Source organism: Helicoverpa armigera, chromosome 15, assembly GCF_030705265.1.
Source record: "Helicoverpa armigera isolate CAAS_96S chromosome 15, ASM3070526v1, whole genome shotgun sequence".
Taxonomy (NCBI): Eukaryota; Metazoa; Arthropoda; class Insecta; order Lepidoptera; family Noctuidae; genus Helicoverpa; species Helicoverpa armigera.
The window spans coordinates 6,890,042-6,912,770 of NC_087134.1; the positions used below are offsets into that span (position 1 = coordinate 6,890,042).

At 35.9% G+C, this 22,729-nt stretch overlaps 2 protein-coding genes across 8 annotated transcripts in view; both read right to left on the reverse strand.

Moving 5' to 3' along the window:
* Positions 1-22,729, reverse strand: part of Ih (I[[h]] channel) — a 248,749-nt gene that overhangs the window by 198,737 nt on the left and 27,283 nt on the right. For all 7 annotated transcript variants that reach the window (XM_064037956.1, XM_064037959.1, XM_064037958.1 and 4 more), the window contains exon 2: positions 7,765-8,259. In XM_064037956.1, the coding sequence (XP_063894026.1) occupies positions 7,765-7,811 (47 nt within the window). In that variant the 5' untranslated portion in view covers positions 7,812-8,259. The remainder of the gene's footprint in view (positions 1-7,764; positions 8,260-22,729) is intronic.
* On the reverse strand, positions 1,303-6,016 carry LOC135117860 (uncharacterized). The gene is given in 5 exon segments (XM_064038234.1): positions 1,303-3,147; positions 3,149-3,581; positions 3,583-3,857; positions 4,906-5,354; positions 5,956-6,016. Coding segments are annotated over 5 exon segments (2,823 nt in total). The 3' UTR covers positions 1,303-1,542.

Sequence of the window (22,729 nt, forward strand, 5' to 3'; positions counted from 1 at the left end):
AATCCTGGAGTAAGGAACAAGTTCCGAAACTTTTAAAAGTAAATTTATATTTTTTAATTCTAAGCTTATAGGAAATTCTCTAAATCTAGGAAGATGCCTAGAATTGGTAACTAGATCATCGAACAATTGTTTCGGCGTAGCTACCGAAGTATGCAATGTATTACTATGTGATAGCATAATAGAGTTAACAATGTCCTCTACTTTAAATGACAAGGTAAGTAAGCTAGCATGTAATACATTAAGGACTTCGTCCATCTTATTTCTTAGGATAAGTTCATTACTGGCTATAGACACATTCCTTAAACTGATAGTTAGCTTATCTATGACGTCCTCCAATAGGGCTTCATTTTTTGAGATAGTAGAAAGAGTTTCATTGAAATTCGTAATGGCGGACCTTGAAATTATAATATTTTGTTTAACTAATGAAACTAACTTTTGTCATTAGTATATAATGATTGGATGGCGTCATTATATTTTTCAGAGTCATCTTCGTCCATTGTGCCAAATACTTTTTTCATAACTGTACCTATTACAGGAATCCATGCGGATCTCTTTGATTTAGTAGGGATAAGATGAGATATAGCGTTATAGTCGCGAACAATATCATCATACAACGAGGTAAGTGGTTGAAGCATATTGTGACATTGAAAATCATTAATTGCTTCATTTTGTTGACATAGAAATCTGGAAGTACCTATCACACTATTTATGTTTTCTAGGTGAGGCTTTATGAAACTTAAATCTACCGGAATAATAAAATATGCGTGATCACTTATTAGTTTCAGAGTGCTGACGGGATCGAAATATATGCCGGGACTTTTATCCAGCGGCTGAACGAGTTCTTGGGCGCAGAGCGGTGCGGGAAGGTAAGGTAGAATTATTCTGAAAGTTTAAATTATAATGATAATAATCGTCATACCGAATAAGATGTAGCGGGTTTTATTTGGTCGAAATGATGTTTGACATGGCGCCTATTTATGAGTAAAGTTGCGGTGTTGTTATCATGAACTTTAATGACCTTATAAGGTCCACGCCAGATAGGCGATAACGCTTTTCTTAATCTCAATTGGTTCCTAAGGTATACAAGGTCGCCAGCTTGATATTTATTAGGTCTTGTATGATTATCATAATATCTCTTTGATCTTTCCTTAGAGTTATTAATATTTTCGATAGCTTTCTCTCTGGTATACTTAAATCTATGAGTAAGCATTTTGAGATACTCAGGATAAGTAGGGTTAGGGGAAGAGTCGTAAATGGAGTCGGGTATGAAAGGTTTCTGGCCGAATACAAGCTCATAGGGTGTGTAATTAGTAGTGCAATGGACGGTGGTATTATAAGTCATTATAGCAGTGTAGACGTAACGATGCCAATTGTCTTGTTCGTTATTAACAAATGATTTAAGATATTCTTTTAATGTTGCGTGACTACGTTCAAGGGCACCCTGTGTTTGCGGATGATAGGGACTCGCCCATAATTGTTTGATTTTTAAAAACTCGCAAGTTTTCTTGAAGAGGTCAGCGGTAAAGTTTGTTCCTTGATCAGTCAAAATAGTTTTAGGTATGCCGAATAAAGAAATAAAGTGTAAAGGCAGTCACTTGTTTCTTCTGCGGTCGTTGACCGTATGGGATAGGCTAACGAAAATTTAGTAAGGTCGTCCTGTAACGTCAATATATATTTTAATTTTGCTAAGCTTGCTTCGGGTAGTGGACCAACAATGTCCATGGCAATTCGTTGAAATGGAGCAGTGGAGGTGGTAGTTATCTGCATAGGTGATTTATTACTTCTTCTAAGGGCTTTGTTTTCTTGACATAGTTTACATGATTTGACATAATTTTCTATGTCATTGCGCATGCCTTTCCAATAGTATTTTTCTTTAATTCTATTAAGCATTCTAATTGTTCCTAAATGGCCGGCAATAGGTATATCGTGATTTTCACGAAGAATTTTCTTTATTTCGCTCAGAGTTGGGAATATTATGGTGTTTCTGTGAATAGTGATAAACGCGTCTACATTATGAAATAGATATTGAATTATATTATATAACTTAGTGTATGAATGCGAGTCAAAAGGATTTTTGAAGTCTGTGATGCTTAAGTTAGTTAGAGGATTAGTAATAATTAATTCATTTCGTAGATTTTTGAGGCTGATATAAATATCTTCATATGAAGCGTTATCAAAATGATTTACTTTGATAAACAGAAAATACACCGTTCGGCCCTGGTGTTCGAAATTTAAAAATGAATGTAATGTTCTTTCTTTATTAATAATTTCTTCCTTATTTGCTTTTTCTTCTAGGATCTCTCCTACATGAGGGTTTGCTTCATCAAGGTCGATGGATGTAGGAATAACTATAGTTTTGTCCGAGGATGTTAGAATGCTGGCGTTAGATTCTAGAATTTTGGCGTTGGATACAAAATTTCGGTTATTCATGATTTTTAAGAATTTAGAATAATTATCGTCAGGAGCGTTAAGTGTTTCTAATAGGTCTCTGTTATTAACATTTGTAGTAGAATCATTATTTTGGTCAAAATTAGGAGAAGGAATTGGTCCTAGGGATGGTAATTCTCGTGAAGGGTTTTGGAAAGGATTTATGGTCGATTCTGATTCCGGATCTAGGATAGGACTTGGTAAGTTTGGAGGAGTAAACTCGGGATCGTTGTTAAATGGACTAATGTTTTCGTCAGGATTAAGTATATCGTCACTATTTACCGGATTTACGGGATAACGGGACAAAGCGTCTGCGGCGGCGTTAAGTTTGCCTTTTTGATAAGTAATTTCATATTCATATTCCTCTAATTTTAGACGCCATCTTTGTAATTTGCTGCTTGGATCTTTATGGTTGAAAAGCCATTTCAATGGTCTATGATCAGTTACTATTTGAAATTTTCGTCCGTAAAGATATGGACGAAATGTTTTACAACCAAAGATAATTGCCAACAGTTCCTTTTCGGTAGTACTGTAGTTACACTCGCTTTTGTTGAGTGTACGAGAAGCGTAGGCTATGGGCCTATCTTTGCCAATAGGGCCTTGACTAAGGACAGCGCCGATGGCATAGTTAGAGGCGTCGCAAGTAAGAATGAAGGGGATTGTAAAATCTGGATACATGAGAACAGGGGCAGTGGTAAGCTTGTACTTAAGATTGTCAAAAGCAATTTGTTGTTGATTTTCCCAAATAAAAGGGCATCCTTTTCAGGAGTTTAGTCAATGATTTAGCAATTTTCGAGAATTCGGGTATAAAGCGACGATAGTAAGAAACTAGGCCAAGAAAGGATTTTATATCCTTTGGCGATTTAGGAGTGGGAAATTCTGTAACCGCTTTCACCTTTTCCGGGTTGGGTTTTACTCCTTCTTCAGTAATAAGATGGCCAAGATATGCGACTTCACGTCGAAGAAACTCACATTTATCGGGTTGAAGTTTGAGATTAAAATCTCGAAGCCTTTGAAATACCGACGATAGGTTCTCGATATGGGAGCTAAGATCATGGGAATAGATAACGATGTCATCGAGATAGACGAAACAGCGCATACCTTGAAGTCCCGATAGAGCCGTATTCATTAGTCTTTGGAAGGTAGCAGGGCATTTTTAGACCGAATGGCATTCTGGTGAATTGGAAGTGTCCCTGAGGTACACTAAAAGCAGTTTTGGGTGCGTCTTCTTCGTTAATTAAAATTTGATGGAAACCGGATGTGAGGTCAAGAGTTGAGAAGTACTTGCTTTGACCAAGTTGATCTAGAATTTCCGAAATTTGTGGTATAGGATAGCTATCACCAATAGTTATGTCGTTTAATTTCCGGTAGTCAATGACTATTCGCCATTTCCGTTGCCCGGACGCATCAAGTTTTGGGGACGATCCAAATGGGAGATGACCATGGGGACGTTGAGTGTTTTATGATACCTTGCTCAAGCATATGGTCAATTTGCTTATTTACTTCCGGTTTATGTACTTCCGGGAAGCGATATGATTTAACATTTATAGGGTTTTGAGTTGATGTAGTAATATTATGTTTTAATGCGTCTGTATGGGTGAGTTTATCACCTGGAACATAGAATATGTCGGAGTATTCCGCACAGACATCGTGGAGAGCATTTGCTTCTTCCGGGTTGAGATGGGAAGTCCTGAGAAGGTTTAGCACCTCTTGTGATCGTAGATAGGAGTTATAATTTTGTTGACAATTATTTTGAAGTACCGAAGTGGTATAAATAGGTTCACAGTACTCGTTATGAGAATCTAGAGGGACAATGGTAATGTTCAAGTCCGATTTCAGTATAACGGGGAATTCAGAGATATTGACTACAGTAATATTAATTCTTTTGTTTTTCTTTACTGCAACTACACAATTAGCTATCAATATGTCTTTGTGAACCGATTGATCTAGTACAAGTCCTTCCTTTATTTCCGGATTAGAGACAGAGCATTCAATGATTGTTTCACTTCGTGGGGCAATAGTAAAAATGTCGCGTCTGTTGAAATGTAATTGGAGCTCTATGTTGTTTAGATACAGTATACCCTTTTCGTAATCGATTTTGCATGGTTGGAAATTGAAAAGATCGCTGCCTATAACTCCGTCGTAAGATAAATCCATTTCGTTCATGACATGAAAGGAATGAGTAAATAGTCGCTTACAGCTGTCGTGATTATTTCCATCGCGTTCTATAATAGAGACTGGAATTGGACCGAGAGTATATACAGGTTTATCATCTGTGGAGTCAATACATTTAATCCTACATCTGGCCGATGTGTCTATGATAGGCATGTCTTCAATTGATGACCTTTTTATTAGGCTTAGAGCTGCACCAGTATCAACGAGAAATGATAAAGGTTTAGAGGAGATAAGGGTTTTCACTCTTATATATGGTAAGTATCTATTTTGTATATTATGTATTTTGTATGTGTACTCGCTTACTTTATTAGTCTTTTCCTTTTCAGGTTTTTGGAGGTTTGTCAAAGTCGAGTCAGCGGATTGGAGTTTAGAATCAGAGAATTTAGTATTAGAATCGATAGGAGCAGTGGATTTAGTAGATTCAGCGAGTATAGTTGATTTAGTGAATTTAGAGGATTCAGTGGGTCTGATAAATTCAGTGGATGTAGCAGATTGAGTAGGTCTAGCAGATTCAGTGAATTTAGCAGATTCGGTGGGCTTAGTAGGCTCAGTAGATTCAGTGGATTTAGTCGATTCGGTGGATTTAGTAGATTCAGTGAATTTAGTAGATTTAGTAGATTCAGTGGATTTAGTAGGTTTAGTAGATTCAGTGGATTTAGTAGATTTAGTAGATTCAGTGGATTTAGTAGATTCAGTGGAATTAGTAGTTCTATGTTTCAGAGAATTTTGAGTGTCGGCTTTATATATATTTCCTGTGCGACACAACTCAGGAAAGTTTATTCGTTTAAATTTTCATCTGGTTGTTGACCTTGATTCACAGGAGAGTAATATGATGTTGTGTGGGCGTCGCGGGGGTTTTGGTTGTTATTATTAAAACCGAGACGCCCATTGTCTTGATAGCGACGATTATTGTTAAATTGGCGTTTGCGACAATTTTCGATACTGTGTCCAATGTTTTTGCAATATCTGCATATCAAATCGTTTTTGTCTGCGGGTCGGCCTTGGAAATTATTTGGACGAGGACGGCCCTGAAAATCCCTTTGAGAGTATCTAGTAAGGTCATTGTTTTGATTTGGTACATAATTAAATTGTCTTTTTGAACTTAATAAGATCTTTTCTTCCTCACAAGCATAATTAATAGCTTCACTTAAGGTTTCTGGTTCGCGACAACGGACAATAGTTGATAATGAAGGATGAAGACTAGTTACAAATGTGTGAAGGGCTAAGTCTTCCATTGCTGCGGCACGGCCAGCCAGTTCTCCTTTCCTTTCAGTTTTCTTTTTAGAAGTAGGAACAGTGAGATTGATTTCTGATAGTAATTTAGAAAGACAAGTTTCGATTCTTAAGGCGAACTGGGTGACTGTTTCTTTTGATCCCTGTTTACATTCCTGAAGTTCAGTAAGTAAATATGCATAGTGTTTACGCTCTCCGTATTGATTTTTCAAAAACGATTCTAATTGTTCAAAATCTTCAAACTCTTTTAAGGAACACGCGGTTTCAGCTTTCCCTTCTAACTGGCTTAAAATAAATTTGAATAATACAGGTTTTTGTGAAGGGTCCGCTAAGTCAAGAGCGCTTTTACAATTATTTAGAAACGGGTTTAATTTTTCTCTGGTTCCGTCAAATTTCGATATGAATTTTATTAAGATATTAATACTGATGTCCGAGGCTGGAGCCAAGGTTGAGGCCTTTTCGTCTTGACTCATGGTTTGTAAAGGTAAGAGGTTGAAATTAAAGAATTTTGGAATTTTGGTCACAGGTAAGTAATTCAAGGTTATAACTTAACTAATTAAATTGACTTGAAACCGTGCACAGACACAGTGAGACAGGCTACTCTTATCAGTTCTCAGAAACTTGGTTAGACGGCTACTTGCTACGTGGGCGGTGAGCGGTAGACGACAACAACTACTAATTGGAATTAGAATAATGAAATATGTATTATTACGAGACAGTGTTATTTGCTATTTATAGAATGTAAACAGGTGTTTTCACACATAGAAAAGCGTAAAGTAAATTATTACGTAGTAGGCCACAAAACTTTCTTCGTTTGTATTATCAATTTAGAATGTCACCAGGTATCACAGTCAAAGTTATTGAAATTTGTAACTCACAGGATAAGCAGGAACATTGTAGAAACTTCAAAACGACAGAAGGTAGGTTATGTCGTTACAGGTTACAGGCACAAGACACACACGGCACTATGACACTGAGCGGGTAATTTCCCGAATTTTCCGAATTTCACTCAGCACTCACTTATCACTCACTTTAGCAGCAGGATTCAGAGCTAGGTTGCGTGAATACGGTGTGGAAAGACTTAAGGTTTCTTCTTATTAAAACTATAGCACAACTCTGAGGAAAACGAAGCGAAAACGGCGAAGGTCACAGTGAATATTTTGCAATTCAGAGTTCAGGGTAAGTATTTTGGAGTTCACCTTTTATTTCGCACACGTAACAATCACAGAAGGTCACACACTACGTGGTTTTAGATTTAGTAGAACGGAGACGTATCGCAGGGGACCTTGAAGATCCCCTTTCAGCTGCCACCAAAAATGTTACGCGGACCGGCGTGGTAAGGTTTTTTAAAAAAAGGCGAATTTGAACGACCTCGAAAATATTTATTAACGAAATTAGTATACAAGCGATTCAGAGGGAGGTCGGAGGTGAACTGACTATGGGAGGTTTGGAAGGATGGGCGTGGGAGTAAGAATATGCTGACTTAGCAGCTGACAAGAGTGAAAGGGGTAAAGTGGGCACTATTCCTAGGGGAGACCGGGTGTAACAGTTCGAACATCTTTCAGATTAGAATAAATATGAATGGCTTACCGCCTACATCGACTCAAATTAGTTATCGTTTTGAATTGAATTGAATTGAAGTCAATGAATTATTTAAACACATAAATGGTAAACCCTCCTAAGGGTTATTACCCCTCTCATATTTTGTATGTTAATAAGAGCTTCCAATTGTTGCACCTGAATACAACACACTTGACTTTAGTGGAGTTGAATATCCTAATTGGATTTGATAAAAATATTAATTTATAACAGATCGAATAAGTTGTTATTTTTTAAATGGTGTTTTGCAGATAGTAGTTTCATGATCTTAAGTAGAATGTTAGAAATAACACTGTTAAGTAGTGAGAGCAAGTAAAAAGGGTGACTCACGTGTTATTGGCGGATGATAGGCGGCGGTGCAGGCTGCGCAGCGACATGGCGTACCCCTAGCAGGTGGGGCTGCCGCTGCCCTTGCCGCGCGGCCGGCGCAGCGCGCGCGCCCCGAAGAACGCGCCCTCCTCGTTGCAGGACTGCGAGCGCTGCGAGGCCAACATGCCGGCCGCGCGGCCCAGCGCGTGCAGCGGCCGCACGCGCGCTCGCCTGCCCCAACCGCACCCGGCCACCACCTCAATCTTGCCGGCCCCACGCGCACGCGCGCGCGACTCTCTCACGCGCACTGCTCGCCAAGCACACGCATCGATGTCGGGACCAAACTCGCACCACGCTCCCTCCACAACCACGCAACTACACTACCTTATCTCTAAGTTAAGCTAACTAATGCGTAATTGGAAAATTGAAGGCGCTTCGTCGTTTATTCGATAAATTTTATATTATACTAATTAATAATTAATTTTGTGAGGTTGGTGCTGCTTCCCGTCGTAGTATCTGAAACAAATAAAATTCATTATTAGAGCAGCGATTCGGATGAATCGGGAGGAAATTACGATTGATCGACCCCGCGGTAATCGAATCAGAGCGTCCAAATTAATTTTACAAAACGAACATCGTTGATGTAATACGACATACACGATATACGTAAATGTTAGTCGCGAACGCGTAGAACGTATGTACCTCTACATACGCCTGTCACAGCTAATCCGTACATTTGGACGAGTCATGAGTTACACGCTCATTTAATTGAGTCACGGAATGATTTTTGTTTTGAATGTAATTAGGGTGTTAGAAGCGACACAAAGTTTTAATGAAATGGTCAGCTGGAGGTCTGCCCCAGTTAATCTTTTGAAAGCTTCAAATACGTACACTTCGAACAAGCGCACACTGTCTATATACAGTCATGGACACATAATTAAAGACACCCCCCGACTCGAAGTGAAATAAATAGTTATGGTACTGACATGAGCTTAAGCACGGTATAAACTGTAGTGTAATAATTATTAAAACAAACATTACATTGTGTTCTTTAAATTAAGGACAAAAAATATTTTCTTTCTTTAATACTTTAAATATAAAGCTCTATGGGAAATGAACACTAACTTTTGTAGCTGATACTTGGCTGGTCAGCTAATTAAAGACAGTTAAAGCCCAGTTAAGAAAAAAAAACGAAAGATACAAATAGTTGCCATACTTTTTTTTAGAAGTGAGTAAAATACTTATGAAAACTCGAATTAGGTAATAATTTAGGTTTATTTCATTAAAAATTTTCATTATAGTCCTATCAATAAGACTAGAACAAAAATTCTGGTAAGTAAAATGTTTTAGGCTTTTTAATATTATATTTTGACATACGGATTCATTCATACCACTTGTATAGTAAGGACATGGTAATAAATTTATTATTAAAGATTTCTTATCAATGGCACTAAAAAAGGCATGGTTTGAGAACAACTCAAAACCGACCCCAAGGAAAACTTGTCCGCAAACAGACTTTAAGGCGGTGCTATAGGCAAATAGTGAACCATTTACATGATTCGGTACTGGTTTTTTTGGGAGTCTTCTGATGCTAAAAGGACGACAACTGTGTCTGCAGAACTTTTAGACTACAACCGGGTCGGAAAAAGCTGTAAGGCATAGGTATCGGAAGATGTTACTTTTGGAAAAGCACCGCGTGTCCATACTGTAGTTGGCTATTTCTATCAAATGTGAAAGGTGCAGTTAACAAGTGTTCAAAAATGATTTTTTTTTTCTCATTAAACAAAGGGATACGAATAATTCTAAAATAATGTATCGAAATTGGTCGCCTCCAAAACATGAGATGGAACCAAAATACACTAAGAAAGTTCTCAAACATAGGAGGCGAAAAAGTAATAGTGTGGGGCTTCTCTCCACTACTTGGTGTGGTGATCTTTTAGAAAGATATTATTAAAAATAGGCGAATTCAAGTACTATAATATTTTAGAAATAGCATTTTGTTATATGCTAAGCATAATTTACCGGTCCTTAGCGCTTTCCAAATTAGAAAAGTTCTGAAAAACACTGTAAGAGTAGTAAAAAGGACTCTTTGATCGAGCAACTTATGACGGTTTTGGTTTGGCCCATCGCAAATTTAATAGAAAAAAAACTGGTGATCGGCCAGTAATTATGTGTCCATGACTGTATGTAATAATGTATTTTGTGTGGTTATAACAAACTCTGTGGAAGCTACGGTTTGATATTAAAAAACTTATTAATGTTACTTCTCAAGACGATATTTATCAGTAAGGAAAAGTTAATTTAGTTGAAACTACAGCCGAGTGCGACTACAGAATACTTCACCCATAAGAAGGAGGTCTCGAGCTAAATCTAGTGGCTTATACATCTCAGTATATCCTTGATTATGAACCGAGTCGAAAGGCGGGATAATAAAGAAACTTCGGGATTGGCGGCCGCGCGGAAAAGAAAAAAATATACTAAAGCGAAAATGTAAGTCTAATATTTTCGTGATGTTTTTAACAAGTGTTCGAGACAGCTTGCTAGATTACCGACAAGTCCATTATTTCATTAAAACTTGATCCGCGACTTAAGATTCCCCATTCCGAGTGGCTGCACGGTGCTATTGACGTTTGATCAAGATTATCACTTCACACAATTACGACAGTTTTACGTTTTAATTATCAATTTCCTTTTAATTACTGTTCCTGTCATGGGCAGTTAATGACTTCAATTAATCTTTGATTTGATCTTATTAATTCTTAATTATTACTGTAGCAATAACTTTTCTCATTTATATTTAAATACGGCGTGATATTAAACGCGGGGTGTGTTTAATATTGAACAAAAGTAGCGACTGGATTGGAGTAGATCGTACCTCTGTAGCGACTTTTAAATTATTTCCCATCGCTCTCAATACTGGCTGTCCTAATTACGAGTACGGAGTGGAACGCTTTATTGCAACTACAAATGGCACAGTAAGTGCTACATTTTATGAATTCTCTATGCAGCTCTCCAGTTTTAATACAATATTTCGAAAACAAAAGTTCGCTCTCATTCATTATAAGAGCTGACTTCAGTGAACTAGTTTATGGAACGTTACGTACATGTTCTTATATTAAGGAGGTAACATTACTTTGAAGCTTGAAACAGATAGCCAGACCAGTATACCACACACTACCCATGCAGGGTTTCACTTATAAGACTTCTACTAACAAGGCTTCGGCGAAAATAAATGAGTTATCTCAGAACGGAGGAGGAGGTCAATGACCTCCAGAGCATTGTTCTGAATGGCAAAGTCCGTATACGATGACATAAGTCCTTATGACATATCGATAAAAAACCGTCATAATCGATACACGTTGTCAAGCAGTACATTATGTATATCGTTCAAAATGAAATTATTCTAACAAATTATATTCATAAAGCTGATTTTGATTTGGAATTAGCTTGGCAGGCGACACGGGAATACTAAAGGCTACCGGTTTTAGTCAAATTTTGTAATGTTGAGCTGATCACGGCTAAACTGTGGTTTAACTATTCGTAAAACTTATATTTTGGAAAAAATTCGTCACAATTCTGCTGTGAGGAGATTATTTAACGACCGAAATTAGGTATTTCTTAATTAATGTCTCGGCACACACAAATTAGGAATGTAAACATATCATTAAAGGAATTTTCTTTATACCTGAGAGCTTTGGTTACATTTCGTTAATTAGAACAATGTCTATCTTTCAATTGTCAAACAAAACAAACATTATACACAAAGTTTGCGGTTTATATTACCTTAATAGAAAGCGTACATGACAAGATGGAGCGTTCCTTGTCTGCGGAACTCTAAAAACCAGGGCTCCTTCTGTTTGGTCGTAAAATCCATCTTATACAACATGTGAAGAGTATTAAGTTTAATATTGCTATGTTATACGTCCAGCGGGAGACAGATTGCTTGGCGCTGCCATCGCTAAAACCCTCGGACCTCGCTCAGATTGACTTGGGGAAATTGAACGGAGGACATTTTAATTTTTAAAAGTGAATTTTCTACTATGTATTTTTAAGATTATTGGTATGATTTTTGCAGTGGTATAATAATTGATATTTAAAAAGTAAGGTATCTATTCTACTTCCTAAGTATATCTTGGACACCAATGGCTAATAAAAAGGTAAGGAAAACATCTTGAGGAAACCTGGACTGTAAAATCTGAAATCACCAACCCGCATTGAGCAAGCGTGGTGATTAATGCTCAATCCTTCTGCGTGTGAGAGCAGGCCTGTGCCCAGCAGTGGGATGTAATAAGGCTGAAACTGTAAGGTATCTATTCATATCTGTTTAAGCTGTCATCACTACTATTGCAAAAAACTTCTCAGGGAAACGCGAAAAGCGAGTACCTAGAGGTTTAATTTACACTGCACTGCAGTTTAATAATTGTGCTCATTAAACGCTATAATCGCCCACACTTGAGCCGGGTATTGTTCTCAAGGATTTGTTTTGTTTCAAGCTCGTTATTTATCGCGGGGTAAGCACAACTTGTGGAAAAACTACGTTGCAGACCATTGAAAGAGCTCTTGAGAAATGTGGCCTCATATCTAGGAAGATGCACTGTTTTGTTTAGTAAGAACGTTGCTTTAGTTTCTGCTGGTAAATAAGAATAGTTTTTAATATTCGTTACAGTAGCAGACTTCATTTAATCATTTTTAATCCGTGCTCGCCCAAAATCGTTACTGCAAATTACGTGAGTTGCTGCCCAAAAACCATTTTAGAAAATATAGGGTGCTAGAGTTATGGAAAGCTTATGGCCCATATTATAAGTAAACTTTTACTCGAAATTTAGTTGCGGATGGTTATTGACTCTTGCGAAAATTGTGCCAAGATTTTTCAAACTGAATTAAGTATATATTGCTCCAGTATTAACTCATTGGCCCTGCGTAATCGACGCTTGACTGTTCCTAAAAAAACCTGTACATACGAGTAAGTACGTAAAGGTATGTACCAAGTCAAAGTAAAGTTATAAACATCTACCCTCGTTAGTAAACTTCCCGAACAGAGAATTCCCTAAAGTGTTCGTACCATAATATGAATTTGTTATTTATAATATTCAAAACGTTTCTAAACTTTGCTGAAAATTTTATGCGTGCGGTTCCTGGTTATGAAAGGGCAACGTTCTTACAAGTTATTTGTATGTTCGTATTTTACTTTACTTGGTTTTAACGAGGTTAAGTTACCTATATACGTGCGCACCTACACACATACAGGCAGGTTGAGTTGCACTGTATATAAGATTCGTAAAAACGTTTCAGGTTTTTGAGATTATTGTAAGTATTTTTTACGAAAATCCTTACCTCTTATCTTTAACGCGAAAGTAGCTCTGTTTGTCTTTCGCGCTTTTATGCCAAAACTACTACAGGACATAGGCTACTTTTTATCCGGGTACGGGAAGAAGTTACCTGTGGATATGGGTGGAACCACGAGGAACAGCTAGTCTTTGATATTTTCTTCACATTCTGATACTTTGCTAGTGGCTCTATCATTATTATCAAGCATTACCCGTTTTAAAACGCTTGCACAAAAACCAATCCTAAAAAAGTCATATGGACTGGATCTACATTCTACTATACATGAGTAAACCCAATTAACCCGTATGTCTGTCTGTCAGAAATCTGATACCAGCGTCACGTCAAATAGAATTACCTACTTACACATAAGTAAGAAAGAAGTGGCCTCGACGCTATGTCGCACGATGTTCGCGAGGCCCGCAAAAACTTGCCTAAATCCATGGACAAAAGTAGACAAATTCATTTAGGTACCGTGTCTAAATATATGTGAAAGAAAAGTAGTGTTATGTAAGGATAAGTTAGTCTATTTCTGGATCTATATAAGTAGGTATTTATATTATGTAGAAAGATCTTCTTATTAAAGAAATATTAGGTGTCATGCGAGCATATTCCTCGAACGTCTGTTTGTCCGTTTGTAATGGCTTCCATGCTTAACCATTTCACTGTCCACGAAGCAAACACAATACGACTCATGGGATAGGGACGTTAATAGTATAGAGTACCTACTCCTTATATGTATTTATTTTACAACAATCATGACTCGACAGTTTTACATAATGACAAAATAACCTGAAAATTTATCATTTTCATCCATTTAGATACTTCAAGTTTTAGACGTATTTTGTAAAATACAAAATTAAAAAATAGTCATCGTAAAATATCACAAGCCATTACCCCGTTACATCCCGTATGCTACTCGTAGGAAATTAATTAACTTTTTGTTAACAACTCGAAGCAACTCCACACATTAATTACCGATAATTTTGCATGTAACATGTGGGCTTGTACTTTGGACCAAACTTTGTGAACAATACGATAATGCAGTAGTCATTATGGATATTTTTTTAAAATTAGGTTAAACTTAGTATAATCATCGGCACGAATCTTGAGCGCTGACCTTCACCTCCGCAGAAGTAATTTATTGGGTCCCTTTTATGGTACGAAGAATATCTATCTATCTAATAAAATTCTTCTGCTCATATGAAGGTCAGCGCTCAAGATTCGTGCCGATAACTATACAACTGTTGCCACGCGCAAAACCAATTGGAAAATCCTCTAGTATGAAAACGATCTTAGGCCCCAGTGAAAAGACAAAAATAATAATATAGGTATACACAAAAATACACAATTTCGTGAAACTCGTGAAACTCGTGTATTGTGGTAACTTACGTATTATCAAATATCTCTAAACCCGTTATACGTATATCCAAAACCATAATTTCCGTTGCTTTGATGTACGCCAAATTATTTATTCAACACTAGAGATCAAATTAGGCAAACGATTCACAAAGTATTAATTGAATATTATTCAACTATCTTACCGAAACCGAATCAGTGATAACCGCTTATATACGTATTTTGGAGTTAAGAATGGTTTTACAGTTGCGAGACTCACTTCACAGTACCTTAGTATAGAGTAGTCTATTTATTTACTTAGGTGTATTTAGTAAACAAATTAAAGCATTTATGCTACTAACCCATTGTATACCGGACCGGAGATATACGTGAGGCACAATTGATTTTCTATTGTTTTACAATAAGCGGCATCGTCTAAAATCAAAATACTGTTTTTATGACTTCATATAGTTACATAACCTTTGACAATAGGCACCACATATGTTGGGATTTTCAAAGAAATGATGCTATGACGTAAGCATAAGTGTACTATTTAAACAGGTGCAAACAGTTTGAACAGAACTATCCCAACAAACAAAAAATCCTCTCATAGTGGCTAAAAATGCCAAAAATAAATTTCTTATAAGAGCCGTATTAACGCTAATAAGTGTGCGTTTGGGCACAAATTACAAGAACAATAACCTCAAACCTCCCTTATATTTGCTTTATTGTCAGCTTCTTTTTCTTATATGTACTTTATTATAGCAAGCGATAAGGGAGTCAAACTAATAAAAGCAAAAGGATTTGCTCTTAAAAAGCCAACCAACCTTATACATGTTTTATAGTGGCGAGCAACAAGGGAGTAAAACTATTCGCCTTAAAATCAGTGTTTGAGATTCTGCAACAAGTGTTTTGTTGAGTGATTTTTCACAGTTTGGTAGCGTCAACGATTATTTTAAAGAAAACAAGAACCATGATTAATTTCATTTTTTTTGTGTACCTGAATTCGAGAGTATATTGTGCTTGTTTATTGAGAAAACTGTGTGGGAATTCAAACGTATGATAAAATGTGGTACAAAAAGTGTAATTATATCAACGCGCCCTTGAATTTGAGTAGTTTTGACGTAAAAATGTGAATAATTATTAAGGCATGTTTTTTATAACGCTTTTACAAGGGTAATATCATTCTCACAACGTCTATTAGAAATCTATAAGATTATAAGCTCTGTAATGGCAACATTTATTCCATCTGCTATCGCCATTTTATCTATCGTTAGGGTTCCTTTCATAATTCCGTAGCTGTATTAATATTAGCTATATTACATTTTAGATATTATTACAATGGTCGTATTTACGGACGTTGCCAAATTTTTAAAAAGAAGAGAAGATCTGACTGTCCAAAACAAGAGATGGCCATATAATTTGACACATTTTATCGTACGAAGAAAATGTTTTCATTGTAAATATCAGACTTTGTCAAACATACCTTCACACTTTGTGATTGGTGGAAAAAATAGAAGTTTTGCTACTATTCACTTTCTTGTTTTGTCAAAATTGTAAAGATTATTTTTCCGACCCAAATATCGACCAATAGAATTGCACCATTCGACGTCACGTGGTACAACCTACATGGTATTATACTGATTATTTTTCCGACCCAAATATCGACCAATAGAATTGCACCATTCGACGTCACGTGGTACAACCTACATGGTATTATACTGAAAATTTTTTGAATATTTTCTCTGGTCGTTGCTACGTCAAACTGACAGGTTGTGGCCGACATTTGGGACGGAAAAATAATCTCCCGAATACCACACGAGCTTCATAATTATCTGGCATTTCCCTCAAGGTTCCCTGCAAACAAATAAAGTCGTCAAGTTTTTCAGGAAAAATCACTCGCGCTTCGCGCTCGTTATTTTTTAACCTGAAAAACTTGACTCCTTCATTTGTTTGCAACGAACCTATCGGAAAATACCCGATAATTTTGAAGCTCTTGTGGTATTATAAGTGAGTATTTGATTTATGATCTTTATTGAAGATGAATGTGAATATTGTAATCCATAATTTTATTACACATTTCTCAATAGTAATCAAAAAATTCAATACCTAGCAATGAAAAATAATTATTACTAGGTAAGTGTAAATAAATAGATATTTTAATATATAGATTAATAAATAGATTGTAATATTTTTAATAGATCATCCATTTAATACTGTAATATTTTTAATATATCATAGATATCCATCTTATTCAACTCAAATTTAGTTGAAAATTAATGTCTTCTTCACTACCACTAACGTTATATTCTTCTTGACTGATTTCCTTTTTTACTTCATTGTCATCTTCCATAAAATCATTGACGGAACCCTCAAGTGATTTGTTGGTATCGGGTTGTCATTTTGTAATATTATACTCGTAGCAGTAGAAGTGGTATAAGAATACTTTAATATGACCATCTAGAGAATAAGACCTTTTTAATGACTATGTAAGTGATTATGGATTGCGTTCATTCTTGTAAAGACCATATAAAATGCAGAATATTGTTTGTTGGGTAGACATCTTAAGAAATGCTCCTATGAGTTTAAAAGTATCATAGTTAGCTTATGCATTACCATTATAAGAACAGTTAGCCAAATGAAAAGCTTTTATAAGGTTTTGAATATTATAAGGCTTAAAAGCATTGTAAATGCGCTTATGAGAGTAACACATTTTCAATCCTTATTATAATCATGTAATTTGGACTTGTTATGGTTAACCCAACCAAATTATAAGAGTAAAGGTAATATTAGCCAAATCTTCTTATATTGTGCCATAATAAGGAACATTGACATAATGAAAGCGATTTTAAAGCAACTATAAGAAATTAGACCTTAAACGTATAATTTTATAAGAGTAGCTTGTTTGTTGGGTAGGCACATACCTACATAAAGTCAATGCATTGAAATATTTATACAAACATACAACAACCTACAAACGTAAAACATTTTTTTATCAATATTCGCCTTACATCGCTCATCATTTGACCTACTTTTTAAACTTTATGTATTTTGTTAAATAATATATTGAAATAATTATGTCACTGCATTTTTTTTTGTAAGTTTTATTATGAGGGTTTTCGTTAGTTATATAACGTTCCCAGATAATCCTAGAGCACCTAAATATGACCAGTTCAGTACCAAAGTACCGCAGACTTGTAAATCAATGCGGCGTTGCCGATGATTGATCTCGCCGACTCCTGATTGATTAATGACCTAGCTAGCACCGCCCACGTGAACTACACTTCAAAATTCACTTAGCGATGTGTACTTACTTAGCTCCAACTTAACTCTAACTTAACTCAACCTCACGCTAACAACTTTCGTATTGATGACTTAATAATTTATTAGCGGAGACGAGATTATCTAAAGTGCAATCTGAGCAAATTCATTAAGAAATGTTGATTGATTGGTTCTGTAAAATACGAATGAATCAATGCCATGAAAATATTATATTCGTCGAAAACTTTTACGTCTAAAAATTAAATTAAATTGCATAATATCATTCATTTCAGTCAGAACAAATAAATGATCGTTCAATATCGACGATAATTTATTTGCATGATGATTGATCACCTCATTTAAATTCGCAAAAAGAAAACCAACTCACTGTCTTTATGTGCACGTTCAGCAATCACTTGAAAACATCCAAAATTAATAGAAAATCCAAACTCAACAAGTTGCTTCTGCTTTTCATTTCCGTCCCAATATTATATTAATCCATAATTAATACGGCCTTATTCAGCGCAAACCTTCTCACTAATTAGTCGAAGAAACTGAAGCTGCCCCACGTCAATACAGAGAGCGAGTAATAAAACTTGACACAATTTTAAAGAGCGCGCAAGTAAGTACACGGCTGGCACCTCCATATCGATTTTTCACTAAGTCTATTTTCACGGTCCTCGTCTCGGCCCAAATACGTACCATTGTACACGCGGATTCGTCGTCATCTGACGTCTGTACCCCACTAACTCCAGCCATGCTTCACCCCACCACACTTGCACTCCAATAAATTGCTGCGCATTGACTGTTTACGTCTGAAAACGTTCGCGGCAAAATACGCCGATTTGTAAATAAAATATTTAAAGAAATATCTGGATCGGAAAATAGGAACGGCGAAAGCGTGCCATTTTTAAAGTTCACGGCATCGGCTTGATGTTTCATAAAATGTTGCTCGGTTATTTATAGGAGGTTCGAACCGGACCATTTATATCTGATCGGGGTTCGGAAAAATGACAGTGTGACTCAAACAAATGGGGGTGACCAATCAAGGTTGGCCACTTTTTCTGAATCTGCTTACTCAGCGATTTTCATCTTATGGCTTTCGAACCTATGACAAAAGTCCCACTAAAATCGTTGAACCGATTACTATAGTTTGTACAGTAATGGCGCCACGAATTCAAATTAAATTCGCGGTTTTGTGGTAAACCACATCGAAACTGATTGATAGCCACAAAGCCATAACATTATCTCTTTAACGGATCATCCTGACAGCTCAGACATCTGCAGTTTTTTTTTCAGATTGACTCGGTTTTTTGTAAACCGTGGTTTTATCTAAGCCTCAGATCAAGTATGAGAAACTTAACGTTTCTGACGTCAGTCTTTGCTCTCAGGTCACATTTGCATCACAATAGCACAATCACATGTAATTATTTGATTACAATGCATTAATAAATGTACATAGTATAATATACACTAGTCTTTGTTGTGTGATTGTTATATGGTGCACATTTACATTCAAATCCTTATTATGGTCCATATTTCTGCTGCGTACTGATCTTAGATAAGTATTGTAACAAAGTAGCGAGAAGTCATAAAATTAAAAATATAATAGTTACGGAGACTCTTCAATTTTATTGTCATTAATTACTTCATACCTATTCTCTAATATGCACACTTTACCATACGTGAAAAATTTACGCTTTTTATTTGGCCTGGTTCATGACAATGTCGCTTAGCTCATAATAAATGTATCAGGTCATGGACGGACCAAAATTGGCAAAAAATGCTTCTGTCAGTCAAAACTCCATGAATTTTTAACTTCTTTTTTGACCGTGTGTGATCATTCATTTGTTTTGCTTCACTGGATGAATGAAAGGTGAAATGCCCAAAGGAGGTCGATTTATTAATAAGTATTTGGTCAAAACTTTGTTGGGTTGTTATTAGGGCTGCTGCCAATGTTACTGATTACTATCAATCACGAAAAACTCAACAACTAGCTCAAAATATATTTAAAGCAAGTAGTTTGCTGTAAAAACCACGTGTGGTTTAAAACTAAGCAGACAAAAAGGCGAACATTGAAAATTATTCTATGCTTTTCCTAAAAACGCCTCTTCCTTTTGTCTGTATGTAGAAGAGTCGAGCCTACAAACAACTTCAAACTCCTTTATTAAAAATTAGTTCACAAAACTAGTGTTACAAAGGCTGTCAGCCCTATGTAAAGGATTCCGGGAACGTCCACCGGGCCGTGCGGTCAGGTGATAACAAAGTTGTAATGCCTCATCCGACCCGCCACTCCATCGTCATCAAACTTGTCCGACACTTGACAACTTCGCAAAAATTCACTATAACAGCCCCTAGTTATAGACCTCTCGTTATAGACTAGCTTTTAAGAGCTGTGAGGACTGGTTTGTGGATTGGGAGATTAATATTTTGGTACTAGAGATGCACAATATCGATTGATAGGAACTTCATTTCTGTAAATTGCCGGATAAAAAGGTTTAGGTAGCTGGATATATCGCTTGAAGAATATATAACAAAAACTGACTTTAAATGCAAAAATATGTCCTATTGGGTGTTATAGACATAGGTTTATTTTTTGTAATTTGATAGTTCAGAAATGCAATTCACTGTTTGCTTTTATTATATGCAGCAATAGGCATTTGGAATCTTAATAAAGATGTGTTCATTTGTCTACCAACTATATTATTAAAAGCAACCCATATTAACAAGTTTGATACCGATCAGTATCTAGTAAACAATACGTACATAAATGATCATACTTTAACAACAAAACAATTGTGAGAAAATACCGCAAAACATACGTACATAGACAAACAATTGTAGGAGGAAAATAGATCCTCGGTGAAGACGTCTCATCTAACTTAATGAACCATAATTGAGATAAATGATACTTTAACAGTGTAGGTTAGTAAGCCTTGGAGTTACTCAGAAACCCCTCCAACTATATTTGCCACAATAGAAAAAATAATAACTGTTTGAATAAACGAAACGTTTGAAGTTGCTGATTGCATGTATTCTTTCGAAGCTGTAGTTCTGCAAGGAACAAAACAAGGAACATTGGTGTAGCCATACTTATGTTATACCGAAAGGTGTAACTAGCACGACTTTGCCAGACTCTTGCACAAAGGTTGGTAGGTACCATTATATAAAGTCCAAAAATTGCACGTTTCTTGCATGGGAGCCACTTAAAATATTTATCTTCGAAAATGTCATCTGTCCTAATATCGGACAGCGAAGTTTTAGTAATAGGGTCCCGTTTCACCCTTTCGTTATGGGTCCCTACAAAAGATAATAGAAAATAAAAAGAAACATAATAAGGTAAAGGTTAACCTAAAAATAAAAACAAACTGGCTGGGTACTGGCCTGTTTCAACTTAATTATTATAGCAAAGGTTATGAAGCTTATCCTAGATAATCCATTTATTTGCCCCGTCTTCTGGTTCACACGTGTATTTTTAGTTAGGTAACTGTTAACGTGAAAACTAAACCATAAATAAACCTTCTTAGAACTGAAAAGGAGTACCAGAAACAGTTGCGAATTCAAAAATACAGCAATATACTCTTTCCGAGTAACATAGGCTAATTTTCATCCCTGTACGAGCAGAGTTCCCACGAGACGCGTGTGAAACCGCGGGAAAACGGTTAGTATAGAAATAATATTTAGGTATGTATAAGTTGATTATTCTGAAAAATAATTAATAAATCTCCAGTGCCTTCTATTTATTAACTTTTCACATAAAAATTGTACTTTCCTTTGCTAGAAAAGTTCAGTTTAAGTTCAAATAGGTTCAAACCTCTCTTTATGACTAAGCGGTTAAAACGTTCGTTAAAATAAACCGGGAGAGCAGTACGTAATTACGCAGGCTTTTAGCTTAGGGAATAAATATAACATGGGAGTTGGCACCAGTAGCCACATTTATCGTAATAACGTACTACCGTAATGTCGGGTAATGGCTGACTATTTATTTATTTAGCTGCGTTTTAATGCTATAGTTTGAGACCACAAATAACAGCAAAAAAATATAGGTGAGTTCAAGATACTCAGTAATGTAATAAATTACATTATGTATTATTTTGTTGCAATGTTTTAAAGGAAAAAGGCTGAAGGGATGCGCCAAGTTAAACCTTCAGAACAGAATAATACCAAACGCACAAAACTACATGTTTTTGCCACAAATACTTTCCTTATTAGGAAGTCGTGTATATCAAACGTGCTCGCAAGTCTGTAAACCCCTATATCCAGAACGAGAGACAGAAAACTGTTCCAAATACAAAATCAAAATGGCAACGAATAAAAAAGAAACACACAACAAAGTAACTGTGAATAAATTCAAAAAGCTTAAAACATAAAAAATAAACCAAAAACCCCTTACCCGAAACACGTAACTTTAACATTGTTAATTGAGAGATATTGAAAAATAACGGGAAAAACATTTTTACCCGGGGGAATATGGTTTCGTTTATAAAGGAAATTGAAAAGCGGAGGCTGGCAACACCGCTAATATGCGTTAACGTGTAGTGAGCGAAGTGCCGTAAGTCCCGAAAGTGACTCGTTAGAGCATTTATTGTTTTAATTATTAGGACTGGAAATGAAATATACAGGTAAAACAGAAATGGGAATTTTTAGGTTTGAATTTATAGTGCAGGCAATAGATTTTATGACGTGTAAAAGTGATGTAATGTCCAACTTGCAAAATAAACAATTTCATTTCATTTCATAGAGTAGTGAAAAAGCCTCTGAAAATGGTAAAAAGTGAAAGGAAATTATGAAGAAAATAATTATTTACTCGTGATTTCAGGTCTATTATTAAATTTTCGTTAAAAAAGGATCTTCAAGTTGCTTTAAAATTCATGAATTAAAATGATAAATCTAAAATTAATATCAATAATTCGTTGTAGATTCCTTGCCATGCCTGATAACATTTCATTAACATTTACGAATATTTTGCATTTTATTTGGGCAATTCAAAATTACTTACCTACGTATACTGCGGAAAGAAAATGTAATAATTTTAATAGACAAGACAACATACTAGTTCTTC